A 13,457-nucleotide genomic window follows, 5' to 3' on the forward strand; every position below is an offset into this window, starting at 1 on the left:
TTAAAAACAGAACTACCATATGATCCAGCAATTCCACTCTTGTGTACTTACCCAAAGAAAACAAAAACACTAATTCAAAAAGATATATGCACCCCCATGTTCATTGCAATAGCCAAGATACGGAAGCATCCTAAGTATCCATCCACAGATGAATGGATAAAGAAGATGTGGTGGGACTTCCCAGCGGTCCGGTGGTTAAAACTTCACCTTCCAGTGCAGGGGGTGCAGGTTCAATCCCTGGTAGGGGAACTAAGATCCCACATGCCTCAGGGCCAAAGAACCGAAACATAAAACAGAAGCAATATGTAGCAAATTCAGTAAAGACTTAAAAAAAAAATGGCTCACATCAAAAAAAAAATCTTAAAAAAAAAGATGTGGTACATACATATATACAATGGAATATTACTCAGTCATGAAAAAGAATGAAATTCTGCCATTTGCTACAACATGGATGGACCTAGAGGGTATTAAGCTAGTGAAATAAGTTGGACAGAGAAAGACATATACCGTATGATTTTACTCATATGTGGAATCTAAAATAAAGAAACAAAATAAAGCAAAACCTCATAGATACAGGGAACAGATCAGTGATTATCAGAGAGGAAGGGGTTGGTGGGGGCACAATGGGTGAAGAGGTCAGCTGTATGGAGATAGATGGTCATTAGGCCTTTGACGGTGACCACTGTGTAGTGTATACAGATGTCAAACTAGAACGCTGTCCACCTGAAACAGTATTTTAAAAAAAAAAAATGACGCAAGGGAATACAAGAGGGAGGAGAAAGCTTTTGTAGTTTAAAAGGGGCTTAACAGGCATGTGCACCAATTCAGTGGACCGTCTTTGGATCCTGCCTTCAAACAACCGACTGTAAAGAAAATTCACAAGTGAGAAATTGAAACATAGATTAGATACTTGGTGATATGAAGACATTAGTATGACGTTTAACATGGGATCAAGCGGTTTGGTTATGTTTATTCAGGAGTCGTATCCCTGGCAGTGCAACGCTGAAGGGTGACAGGTGAGACGTGGCAGCGTAGGGGAGGAGGGGGTCACGGAAGGAGCGAGGGGGGCCCGGCAGTGCGCGCGTGGGCACTCATCCTGCAGGCCTCTCTGCTTGCTCTGAGACTAACAGTTTACATGATTCTTTAAAGCATACAGCGCAGCTGGGAAGACAACATACATAAAAAGATAACCCACATTGCAACGTAGCACAGGAGAAAGCGCAAACGAAATGAGGCCATTAATGAGGGTCCCTGGAGAGTGGAGAGCACCTTCAGAGGATGTTCCCCCCGAAGCCCCACCAGAGCAGCCCGATCAAGCCTCCACTTACAGGCAGGGAGCGCTAATGGGCACGGACACTCAATATGTTTTTAATCTGTTACCTGCTTGATGTTAGGATTTGTATACCTTCAAAGGAGAAGTCATATTTTATTGAAATCGCACTTTATATTTTATGGTCTTAGGGAAAGGCTGTTAGAAAACAGATGTGGCCCTTGGGCATCTTACAGAGGCTCGGACCGGCCAACAGCCCTCTTCCCGTGGGGTGACCACAGCAGGGGTGACTCACATCACGGGCCGAAGCGGCGGCCTCAAGGGCCGGTCACTTCAAGGGCCCAAGTACACTCATGGCACTGGGGGCAGCGTTCGTTTCAGGCCGGTCTCATGGGGACCAGCAAACACCCATAAATCAAGGAGCTGGGCACGAGTCTGACCACAGGAGTGGAGAGGCGGAGACAAAAGAAAAGGGCAGTGGACTCAGACGCTGTTTATGTTCAATTTGCCACACGCTGGGCGGGGCCAGCTTTGGCCTGTGAGTCCTGTTCCCTCATCATCTCCATCAATAAAGTCATAAAATAGCGAAGACTGTCGGGGCAGCGAGAACTGAACGCGGAGGGCGCCTCCCCCAGGAGATCCGAAGGCCCCTCCGCCGCAGTCATCGGCCACCTGAGTCCCCGCGACCCAGGAGCAGGACCAGCACGGACGGCCCCTCCCACCCCTCGGCCCCGCTCCTCCACGGGGGAGCCTGGTGCGCGTGGAGAGAGCCTCGGAGGCCCAGCCTGGGCAGCCGCCCAAGAGACAGAAACAAGCTGACGACAAGCACACAAAATACTTACCGTCGTCCGTGGCCAGGGCGTCCCTGGGGTCCGGGGGCGAGGGCCATTTCTGGGGGGCCGCTGGTGCCGAAAGGACCCTGGGCTCTCGCCAGGGTGCGCGCACGAGGGTGCGGGGTGCGGGGTCGCCGTCCCTGGGGGGCGCGGGGGGCTTCCGGGCCGCGTAGGCACCCAGTGCAGCGACCAAACTCTGCCTGTCCGCACCGCCGGCCACCTTGGGGCTGAGCTCGTCGGGCTGGAGCCTGCGGAGCGTGCGCAGTGGTTGGTCCCCGGGAAAATCAGTCAGGGACGCGGGGGCGTAGGTCAGGGCGGACGTCCGGGCCATGAAGGTCAGCACGCTGTCGGCCGGGGGGTCCTCACCCTGCAGGGGCTGGGGGACAAACAGCAGGTGAGCGCCCATCGACGGGCAGGCCCTGAGGTGGCACCGGGTCTGGACCTCCGGGCGCTAAACAGCACCAGGCACCCGGAACGCGCACCCCAAACAGGCACCATGGATTAATTCACCGATGGGTCGGGTCCCACGTCCACATTCCTCCCACAGTGTTTTTCTCATAACAGCTTTATTGAAATACAGTTCACACGCCACCCCATTCAGTGTTTTTAGTAGATCCACAGAGCGGTGCAAACGTCGCCTGATACAGAACACTTTATCACCCCATTCCCATTCCTCCAACTACCTCCCTTCTCCATGAATTTGCCTGTTTTGGACATTTCATGTAAACAGAATCACAATGGGGCCTTTGTGTCTGGCTTCTTTCGATGAGCACGATTATTCCAAGGTGCATCCGTGTTGTCGCACATTGGTGCCAAATTCCTTTTGATGACGGAAAATTATTCTGATTAAGGACAGAGCATATTTTGGTTCCTTCATTCCTCAGCTGGTGAACATCTGGGCTGTTTCCATTTTGGGGCCATTATGAATAACGCTGCTGTGAACCTTCGTACACAAGTCTCTGTGTGGACCTACGTTTTCATGTCTCCCGGGCACGTGCCTGGGAGTGGGGTGCCGGGCAGTGGTCAGCTCTGCATTAACTGTCCAGGAGCCGCCAAAACGTGTTCCCGCGTGGCTGCACCACTATCACCGTGCCAGCAGCGTGTGAGGGCTCCACTTCTCCACTTACTATTTTTTATTTTATATTATAGCTGTCTTCCTTTGACACAGCCATGCAGTGGTGAGGACGCTCCTGTGGGCCTGCTGGTGAGTGATGCTGAGCCCCTTCTCACGTGCTCGTGCCTTCTGTGGGGAACGTCTGCCCAACCCCTCTGCCTGCACTGGTGTGTACTGTTAGCTCCACAGAGCAGCTTCCCCCACGACTGACTCTCTCCTTTGTCTGATGGTTTTTACTTCACTCCAGCTCCTGTCTTTACTGATCACTTAAATCCCTTTTACATCCATCCAATCCTTTTAACAGCGATATTCTAGCCGGTGAAGCTGCCGGGGCCTCTTGCTTTACAGATGATGTCGAATCCATGGCCGTTTCCTCAGCCTCCACTCACCTTCCCTCCTCACTCGTTTAGTAAACGTTCCCCCGACATGATCTCACCACACTTTGTTTTCCCCACTAGACAACACGAGGCCCCATTTCCTCACGTCTGGGACAGCTGTAGAAACGTTAGACATCTCAGTGTTCTACCTCTGACGGTGGCACCATCAGGACTTCATAGACACAGTGATTTCCCACTTGGAGATTACTCAGGGCTGCTTTCATGGTTTTTCTCTGGGTGCAGGGACCATAAACTTTTAAAATCTTGCCCGTTCATATTTTCTACATGCACCTCCCTTGGGGCACAAATCAGTGTTTAGTCAGTGGGTACATACTTGGGGATCTAGTTAAGATGTGCAGCCATCACTGAATTTAAAACAGTGGTTCAGACTCCCAAATCTATTTTAAAAATATTTGCGTTCAGCCTTGCAGGATACATTTTCACGTAGCAAGCCTGAAGCAGGAAACTGGGGTTGACATGGGTGCTACTTTCCTTACTCACATATGAGCTTGGGAAAGTCACCTGACCTCTTGACACTCGGTTTTCCTCTGTCAAAGGAGATTGGCCATTATCTCTAAGCTTGTTTTTAGTTCTAAATGATGTGATTTTAGTTGTCATCCAAATTGTATAATTTTGTTCAAGTGCTGGCTGAAATCAACTGCTTTTCCTTTAGAAGAGAAAAAGTAAGATTCATGAGAGAGAGAGAGAGAGAGAGAGAGAGACAGAGAGAGAGAGAGAGAGAGAGAGAGAGAGGATGCCTCCACAACAAATAGCCCCTCCAGCAGTTTTGCACAAATTGGGTGTAAGTGTCAATCTTAAGTTCAGCCTGAACTTCCGCGGAGAAAGGCTGTCTCTGAACACCTGGTCGGGCCCCAGCGCTGGGGGCTGGGACGGCCTCCGAGAGCCTCATTACGGTGCCACGAGCACAGACCCTCTTTGCTGCGAATGCACCTTCTACTCAAAGGGCCTTTCATTATAGTCGAGTGGAGAGCTCGGGGGGTGGACACAGCAGGCTGCACGCAGCGCAGAAAATCAGTGCTGAGTGTGATCCGTGCAGTGGACCAGGGTAAACAATCTGTGTGAGGTCTTTTATGCTCTGAACCAAATTAAGGTGAAGAGGGAAAAAGAATATTTCAGTAGGCAGACTGCAAAAGTAATAATAATAAAAAAAAACTTCAGTTTTCACAGGTGACCCCAGGTCCTCTGAGAGTGGGAGAGCTTACCGCGGCCCCGGGTGAGGGTGCCCAGGTCACCCAGAGCCTGGGGGCGGGGGGAGCAGCGAGGAAGGTATCCTCTCGGTTGCTTCCTCTTTGAGGCTTCCTAGCCGGACGGAGTGGGCAGGTAGAGGGAGCCGGACTCTGGGCAAGGCCGCCGGGCTTGGATCTCACCTCTGCTGCCTAGTGACCTTTGCCTTGACGAGTTGTTTAGCCTCTAAGTCACCTGTAAGATGGGGATGATGGTCGTAGCACCCGGCACAGAAGCACTAGTAGCTCCTACTTACTAGTGGCTTTTACCGCTAGCCTACGAACAGCTAGTGGCTGTCACTCACTTGCCCGTCTCACACCCGCATTTCCTGTAGAGCAGGGGGGGCCTGAGCACCAGCCCTGAGGGAGCCATCCAAGTGGACTCTGTTCCACTTTCACCTCTGAGTCTAAAATTCTACAACTCATTTTCAAACCCCTATTCTGAAGATGTTTTAAACCTCAGTTCAACAAACCTATGATGTCAGATTTCCTAAGATAACGCTGAATAATCGTTATGACTGGAGTTGCCCAAATCTGGAGATTAGCAACCTTTGAAAAGCATGAGAACTGGCCAATTTCCAGCACATGGTACAGCCACTTCTGGCACGTTAACCCTTCATACTATGTGTCACACAAATCTAGTTTGGGTGTCGTTGGTGTGGTCTGCGTCGTGTGTGTGGAGCAGCTCAGAACTGTTGCCAACCTTCCTGGGACGAGATTCCTCAGCCCATCGTGCTCCACACGAGATGGCGCAGGTCCACTCCCTGCACATCCCACAAGGGTCTGTGGAGTAAACCAAGGGGACAGGAGGCTCGGCTGGGAGACTGGCCCAGTCCTGCCAGCACAGCTCTGCAGAACCTTCATAACTTTCTAACCTCTTTGAGCTCCATTTCTGCTCCTACAAAACTGGGCGGGGGGGGGGATCCTTTTTTTCTTGAAGCAGTTGTATTAGGGAGAGTGTAGGTACCTAGTTCAGCACATGGCGCAGAGGCGGCACTGGATAAATGGTTGTCAGCACCAGCATCATTGCTACCACGCGTCGCCACCACCAGCAGCATCACAGCCACTACTGCTGCTGTGTGCTGAGCTCTGGACCTCATTCTATGTTCTCCGGGGGAAGAATGCCTCAAACATGGACCTGTCTTCAAACAGCCTGCAGACTGAAGTGGGAGTTAAGTCATAAACATTAGTAACTCTAGTGGAAAGTATATTAAAGAGGTTTGGTGAGACTGAGTTTGGAAGGAAGGGATCATAATCGGCCGGGGAAATCAGGGCAGCTTCCCGGAGCCAGATGACACACTTCCTAGGGCCACAACTTGCATTTCATCCCCTGCCTGCGTGGCTCCCAGCCGTGTCAGGGCCTGGGTACTAGAGCTGAAAGTCGGGGCCCCTTCCTCTCATGGAGATACACCTGCCCAGTCCCAGACTGCACAATTATGAGTTCAGACTGCAGGCCCTCAGAGTCCCACTTGCCAGCAAACACTGAGTAGATGAGACTTTTGTCTATACACTCGTCACTCGTGCTCATCAAATATTCTCTTGTGCCAAGGATCCAGAACAAATTAGGAAACCCAAATTGAGCCATCTTTTGACCACATAGCAAACATTTCCTCCGGTTTGTCTCACAGCCCGAAGGCAGAGTTGACAAGCACATTGATCAAGACACACTTGCTGCCGGCGTGGCAGAGTACACAGCGGTGGGGCTGTCCACAGGCTTCCTAATGAGACGGCCCCGTGATGCCGTGGGAGGCGGCAAGGCTGGGGAGCTGGGGGTGGGTCTCAGCAACCCTCGCCTCTGCTCATTAATGGAGAGTTGGGGTTAGCCTGCTCTGCCTGTCTGGGCTCGGGCCGTAGAGGGGAATTCTGGCAAACTGTTCTGTCTCTCTCTTCCCAACAGTGGGAAGGTTGTCAGTACTCAGTCCTGTTCAGGCTCCAAGCTACCCGTCCACGTTCAGGGGCAGTAGATTGGAGGTGTCATTCTTACTGACAGCACTGTCCCTGGGACAAAAACACTTCTGCATTCAGAGGAGCCTCACACTGGTCTACCTTTGACCATGACCGCTATGCTATCTGCTGCTCAGATACAGAACTATCAGTTAGAAAAATCAGTCCCCAGTTTCTAGAGTTCACAAAATCTGAGGTTGAAGAGGTGTTAAGTTCTAAACCACAGGATCAATGAGTTTTGCAGAAAGTTGACAGCGGTACAAAGCGTGGATGTTAAGTTATGGATATCTGCAAATGATGCTCCATTATGTAGCTTGGAACTAGTCTACAGAGACGGCTGGTGACAGGCAGCGCATGCTGGTTCTCGTCTCCCCTTGGCACTGCCTTCTTGCTCCACCACCTCTGCTTCACCGTGTGCTCCTCTCGCTTTGCATTTTGTCCTTTGCAGCAGCTGCACCCCACACCCTCATGCCCGCAAGCAGAAGGCAAAGGGAATGGACTGAAGCTGAGTTGTAGTCCACTTTTCTGTCCACCCTGGGTGAGCACGAGGCATGGGGTTACAGGTCAGCTGCCTGCAATGTCCACCTGGAGGACCTGAGGACAATGATCACAACGTGGGTGGTGTGTTCTGAGTGCCAGTGCCAGGCCGTTCTTTGGCTTTACGTGTGTTTACTTCTTTTTGACCCTCTCAACAGACGTGATGTTTTGGTGTCTGCAGACCCCTCCTTTTGTGGATAAGGAGACAGGGTCTCTGGTGAGTAGGAGCACAGCTGGATCCGGCCCCAGGCCTGGCTCCAGGCGGTGCCACAGAGACGCAGGCCCATCCTGCAGGCTGGCTGACGGAGAATGCAGAGCTGTGCTCAACGGGGTTCCAAGAAGGCAACTTGGGGACCTTCTTTTTGGCTTCAAAAACAAACATGAAAAAGTTGAACAAGAATTCCAGGGCCCTGATTTCAGCTCTACCACCAATTAAGCATCTGAAAGTGAACATTTCACTCCATCTTTTTCAGCCTCGGTTTCCCTCTGTAAACAGAGGTGTCACGTCTATAGAACAGTTTGGGGGAAACTGCCACCTTAGCACTGCTGAGTCTTCCCACACATGATCACGGTGTGTATCTCCACGAATGTAGGTCTTCTTTAATTACTCTCCTCAATGTTTTAAAATTTTCAACGTTTAAAGCCTTACACATATTTTTGTTAGATTATGTCTAGTTGTTTCATAATATTTGATGCTATTACAAATGATATTTTTATAATTCCAATACCTAATTGTTGCTGGTATATAGAAATACAATTGATTTTTGTATATTTACTCTGCATTCCACAGCATTTCCACACTCACTTATTCGTCTTAGTAGCTTTTTTGTAGATTCCACCAAATTTTCTACAAAGATGATCACATAATCTGGATGCCTTTTATTTCTTTTTCTTGCTTTATTGCACGAGCTAGGCCTTCCAGGGCAGTGTTGTACAGAAGAGGTAAAAGCAGACATCCTTGTGGAATTCCAGATCTGAAGTAGAAAGCATTCAGTCTTCGTCATTCAGTATGGTGTTAGCTGTAGGTCTCTATCATGATGTTGGCTTTTGTCAAGTGCTTTTTCTTTTGAGACTATCATATAGCTTTTCTCTTCCTTGTTAATATGGTAAGTTGTACTGATTAATTTTTAGATGTAACCAGCCCTGCATTTCTGGAATAAATCTTCCTTGATCATGATGTATTATTATTTTTTTATATTGTTGGATTTGATTTGCCTAGAAATTTTGTTTCTGTATTTCTGAGATAATCATCTGTAGTTTTCTCTCCTTTTAATATCTTTCTCTGTATGATTTTGATCCTTTGACATTGTTGAGACTTACTTATGGCTCACCATATGATCCATCTTGGGAAATACTCTATGTGTACTTGAAAATAATGTGTATTCAGCAGTTTTTAGGAGTATCATTCTATAAATATCAATTAGGCTAAGTAAGTTGGTTGATGGTGTTGTTCAAATCTTCTATATCCTTACTGATATTTAATCTGTTTGTATAATCAATTACTGAGAGAGGAAAGTTGAAATCTCTAAAAATGATTGTGGACTTGTACATTTCTCTTTAATAGTTTCATATTTTTGCTTTATGTATTTGAGGCTCTGACATTAGGTTCATAAAAAGATTTCTATGTCATCTTAATGAATTGACCATTTACTCATTATAAAACGTCTCTATATCTAATAATACTATTTGTCTTGAAGTGTACTTTGATTAATATCAATATAGTCACACCAGTTTTCTTATCTTTAGAGATTCCATTGTGTATATTTTCCATACTTTTGCTTTCAACCTATATATGTCTTTCTATTTCATGTGCTTTGGCTTTAGTAGAATATAGTTGAAGCTTGTTTTTTATTTTTATTCAGATTGAACATCTCTGCTTGTTATTTGAAGGGCTTAATCTATTTGTATTTAATATAATTATTGATATGGATGGACTTAATTCTACTTTCTTGATATTTGCTTTATATTCAACCCATCTGATCTTTCTTCCTCTCTTCCTCCTTGCTTTCCTTCCTTTGTATAAATGAAGCATTTTTAGCATTCCATTTTATCTCTGAATTGACCTTCAGTTATACCTATTTTTTTAAATGGTTGCTGTAAAAATTATAATGTGTCTAATTTATCACAGTCTACCTTCAAAATCATATCACAGAACTTCACAAATCAATGAAAAGTTACAACAGTATAATTACAGTATTCCTACCTACTCTTTGTGGTCCTGTTGTCATGTATTTTTCTTCCACGTAAGCTAAAAACTCCACAATACATTTTTATTATTGTGCTTTAAATATCCAATAGCTTTTATCCAAAAATTTATATATTTTATGTGTGTGTATCTTTTATATTTACATGCAAATTTACCATTTCCAGTTCTTTTCATCCCCTTTGTAGATATAGGCTTCTATATGATATAATTTTTCTTTAAGCTAAAGAACTTCTTTTAGCATTTCTGGAGTATGAGTCTTCCAGACACAGATTCTTCCTGTTTCACCTACAGTTTTGAACAATATAGAATTCTAAATTTACAGGATTTGTTTGGTCTTTTTTTCCTTTTCAGTACTTTAAAGATGTCCTTCCATTGTTTTATGGTCTCCTAATGAGAAGTAAGACTTCATTCTTATAATCATTCCCCTAGATGTAAGGGGTCTTTTTTCCCCTGAGCACACCTTTAAGATTTCCTCGTTATCTTTGGTTTTCCCCCAATTTGATGATGATATGCCTAGATTTGTATTTATCTTGCTTGAGGTTCACTAAGCTTCTCGGATCTATGTTTTGATAAGTTTTGTCAATTTTGGAAAAACCTCAGCCATTATTTCTTTAAATATTTCTTCTGCCTCATTCTCTTTCTCTTTCCCTTCTAGGATTCCAATTATACTTGTGTTAGAGTTATTTGAAATTGCACCATGTATCTTGGATGTTTTGTTCCACTTTGCACTTTTTTACAATATAATCTTTTTTAAAATAAGTTTATTTATTTATTTTATTTTTGACTGCATTGGGTCTTCATTGCTGAGTGAGGGCTTTCTCTAGCTGTGGCAAGCAGGGGCTACTCTTCATTGCGGTGTGCAGGCTTCTCATTGCAGTGGCTTCTCTTATTGTGGAGCACGGGCTCTAGGTGTGCAGGTTTCAGTAGTTGTGGCACACAGGCTCGGTAGTTGTGGCACATGGGCTTAGCTGCTCCGCAGCATGTGGGATCTTCCCGGACCAGGGCTCGAACCTGTGTCCCCTGCATTGGCAGGCAGATTCTTAACCACTGTGCCACCAAGGAAGCCCTACAATATGTTCTTTTTGTTTCACTGTTGATCATTTCTATTGAGCTTACTTGAAATTCACTGATTCTTCCCTCTACTGTGTCTAGTCTATCATTAAGCTCCTCAGATGAATTCTTTACTTCTGATCTTATTACTTTAATTTCTAGCATTTCCATTTGGTTCTTCTTTACTGTTTCCATCTCTCTGCTACAATTTTCCACTTGTTCATTTATGCTTTTTCACCTTTCCCACTCAATCCTTTAACGTATTTATCCTAATTATTAAGATATCCTTTTCCAATAATCCCAATGAATGACTCATACCTGGATCTTCTCCTATCGACTCTTTACTCTCCTGACCAAGAGTGACATTTTCTTGTTCCTTCATGTGTCTCCCAATTTTTTATTGTATGCTGGAAATTTTGTTTAAGAGTAATGGAGAATGAAGTAAATGATATTTAACCCTAGAAAGCGGAGTGTCCCTTCTTTTCTCAGTCTGCTGATGTGGTGGCTGAGTCCATGAAATCTGTCATTGAAGTTGGTGTGGATTCTGTTGCAGAGGCAGTCAGATTCGGTCACTACTGACTACCGTAATGTTGAGGGCAGGACTGGGGCCTTTTCTTCAGCAGGGCTCAGATCCAAGCCCCAGTGCGACTCTGAGGATCTCTTCATGCTTTGCAGACAGCTGCCGGTTTTCTGAACCAGGGGAGCTCTCTATGATTCACAGCCCAGTACCGTTGTGAGTTGCTGAAGACATCTTTTCCTGGCTTTCTGCATGCTATTCACAGATCTTTCTCCACCGTGCAGCCTCATCCCAACCCTTCGGAGGGCTGAGGTGTGCTCAGAAAGGCCTGGAGTTCCTTGGAAGGACATCTCTCGGTCCTTGTCCCCTTCTCCCACCCTCCGTGTCCCATCTCCAGTACTCGGTGCTCTGGGCAGCCTGCCTCTGGACTCTACCCTCACATCCGTCTCCACTGCCAACAGTCCTTAAAACCTAGGCTGCCTTCTTCCTCTCCCCACTGTGGTTCCTGCCTGTGAGAAGGCAGCTGTGGTCTTTTCTCCCCTAGAATGAGCTCATCACTTGCTGAATTTAGTTCATTCAGGTTTCTTTGTATCCTAGCTTTCTGGGTTTTGCTTTTGTTTTTTAAGGCTATGGTTTAGTAGCTCACTTGTCTTATTCCTGCTGTCGGGGTAGAGATTGGGGTGACCTCTTGACATTCTGTACTTTGAGCTCATCTGAACATCTTCAACTGCTGACTTCTGGCTGTTCTTCCAACGCCCAGCCCCTGGGAAGCCCTTGACCCCACGTGCCCGTCTGGTTCAAGTTCAGCCTTCCCTCCACTACAGCGCCTGCTCTGTTTTTAAATGTATCTTTGTGTCTCCCTCATTCAGTGAAGATTGTAAAATCCTAGAGTGTAGGAATGTAAAATCCCAGCACCTAGCACAGTTTCCTGCATGATAAAAATGCGTAAAACAAGGATTCCAAATAAATCAGTTAATTCATGGTATTTCCAAATGATGAATTTCGGTTTAAACCTCCTCCAAAGCATAGAATAAACTGGGACCTACAATGTTTTCTGTAGTGAACCAGCCCTACTGTGGTTGATAAAAGTGGGAGCTGGTTTCCACCACTAACAACGCAGAAGCAGTAACTGCACTGATTTGGTGATGCTAAGAGCACAACTGTGCATCAGGGCTTGAGGCTGGGTGGTTCTAAGAGGAGTGTGGTTTTATTCCCTCTGCTTCTGTCAGGAAGTAATTAGTACTAAACCTCTAAAGATGATAAGTCCACAGCATTTCTCTATGACAGTTAGATTTTTGATGACAGATACATAGAAAAGATGATTCATAAAATAATGCATTGCAAATTGGTTGCACCTTGAAAGATCATCAGTGTAGAAAGCTTACATTTCCAACTGAAATATTTCATCAACCGAGAGCGGAGGGGATCAGAAAACACTGCCCAAATCCCTGGCAAAAGTCTGCATGAAGAGCTTCTTGTGCCTTATCCTGTCTCAGTTTATTAGAGGGATGATGAAGAGCTTCCTCCTCATTTACACCCTCTGGACAGAGAAAGTAATGAGTTCTAGGTTTTCATGCATTTTTAAATATTGAGAAGCATCTATCTTAACACAGGATAAAAATACCTAAGCCAAAATGCCACCAAGTGCTCATTTTCAAATAATCCTTGTGAGTGTCACGCTGAAACAGCTGTGTAGTGAGATGACCACAGAATTCATTATTCAAACTGGACATTTCTGAGAGGGAAAAGGCTTGTTAGTAATTTTGAGGGGGCAGCAGGCACAAACCGGCACGGTACAGCTGGACCACGAGGTGTGGTCATTCCACTGGGTGGGAGTTTTAAAGATTACGGAGGGCACACTTGATGGGCGGTGGCCGTTGCTGACGGAACACTGGACCAGAGCAGGGACAGCCATTTTGTTTCCCCATCGCTGTTTCCTGAAAGGGTGAGCAGGTCGGGATGTGATCACTCCTCTCCGAGGCAGCCCAGTGCCCGAGGGGACAGCTCTGGGAGGAATGAACGGTCCTGGCGAAGACAGCAGTCACCTTTCTCCTCCAGTGGGGAAGGCGCCTGGAGAACACGCCCAGGGCTGGGCCCACCGCGTGCACGAGTCAGGGCTGGAAAGGCTCTGTGCTAAGTTGCCTGGATCAGTGTGAGGGCCCGAAAGCAGCTGGAAGGGCAGCACGTCTGCCCCTGGAGCCGCGTCAGCTGCTCACCTGCGTCGCCACAGCACCTCCCGGAGGCTCAAAGACCCCACCGTCAACAAGTCCCTACAGTTGCTGCAGCTTATTCCTAATTCCCGCGTCTCGCGGGCACGGACAGCAGGCGAGCGTGGCGGAGAGTCAGGGGGCCACTCAGGCCCCTC

At 46.8% G+C, this 13,457-nt stretch overlaps 1 protein-coding gene across 1 annotated transcript in view; it reads right to left on the minus strand.

Annotated features, from left to right (window-relative positions):
* Window positions 1-13,457, minus strand: part of PTPRN2 (protein tyrosine phosphatase receptor type N2) — a gene marked incomplete at its 5' end in the record, with an annotated part of 714,831 nt that overhangs the window by 445,024 nt on the left and 256,350 nt on the right. The window contains one exon of the mRNA XM_081243640.1: window positions 2,113-2,479. Within this exon, the coding sequence (XP_081099766.1) occupies window positions 2,113-2,479 (367 nt within the window). The remainder of the gene's footprint in view (window positions 1-2,112; window positions 2,480-13,457) is intronic.

This window comes from Mesoplodon bidens, assembly GCF_964165515.1.
Source record: "Mesoplodon bidens genome assembly, chromosome: 9".
NCBI lineage: Eukaryota > Metazoa > Chordata > Mammalia > Artiodactyla > Ziphiidae > Mesoplodon > Mesoplodon bidens.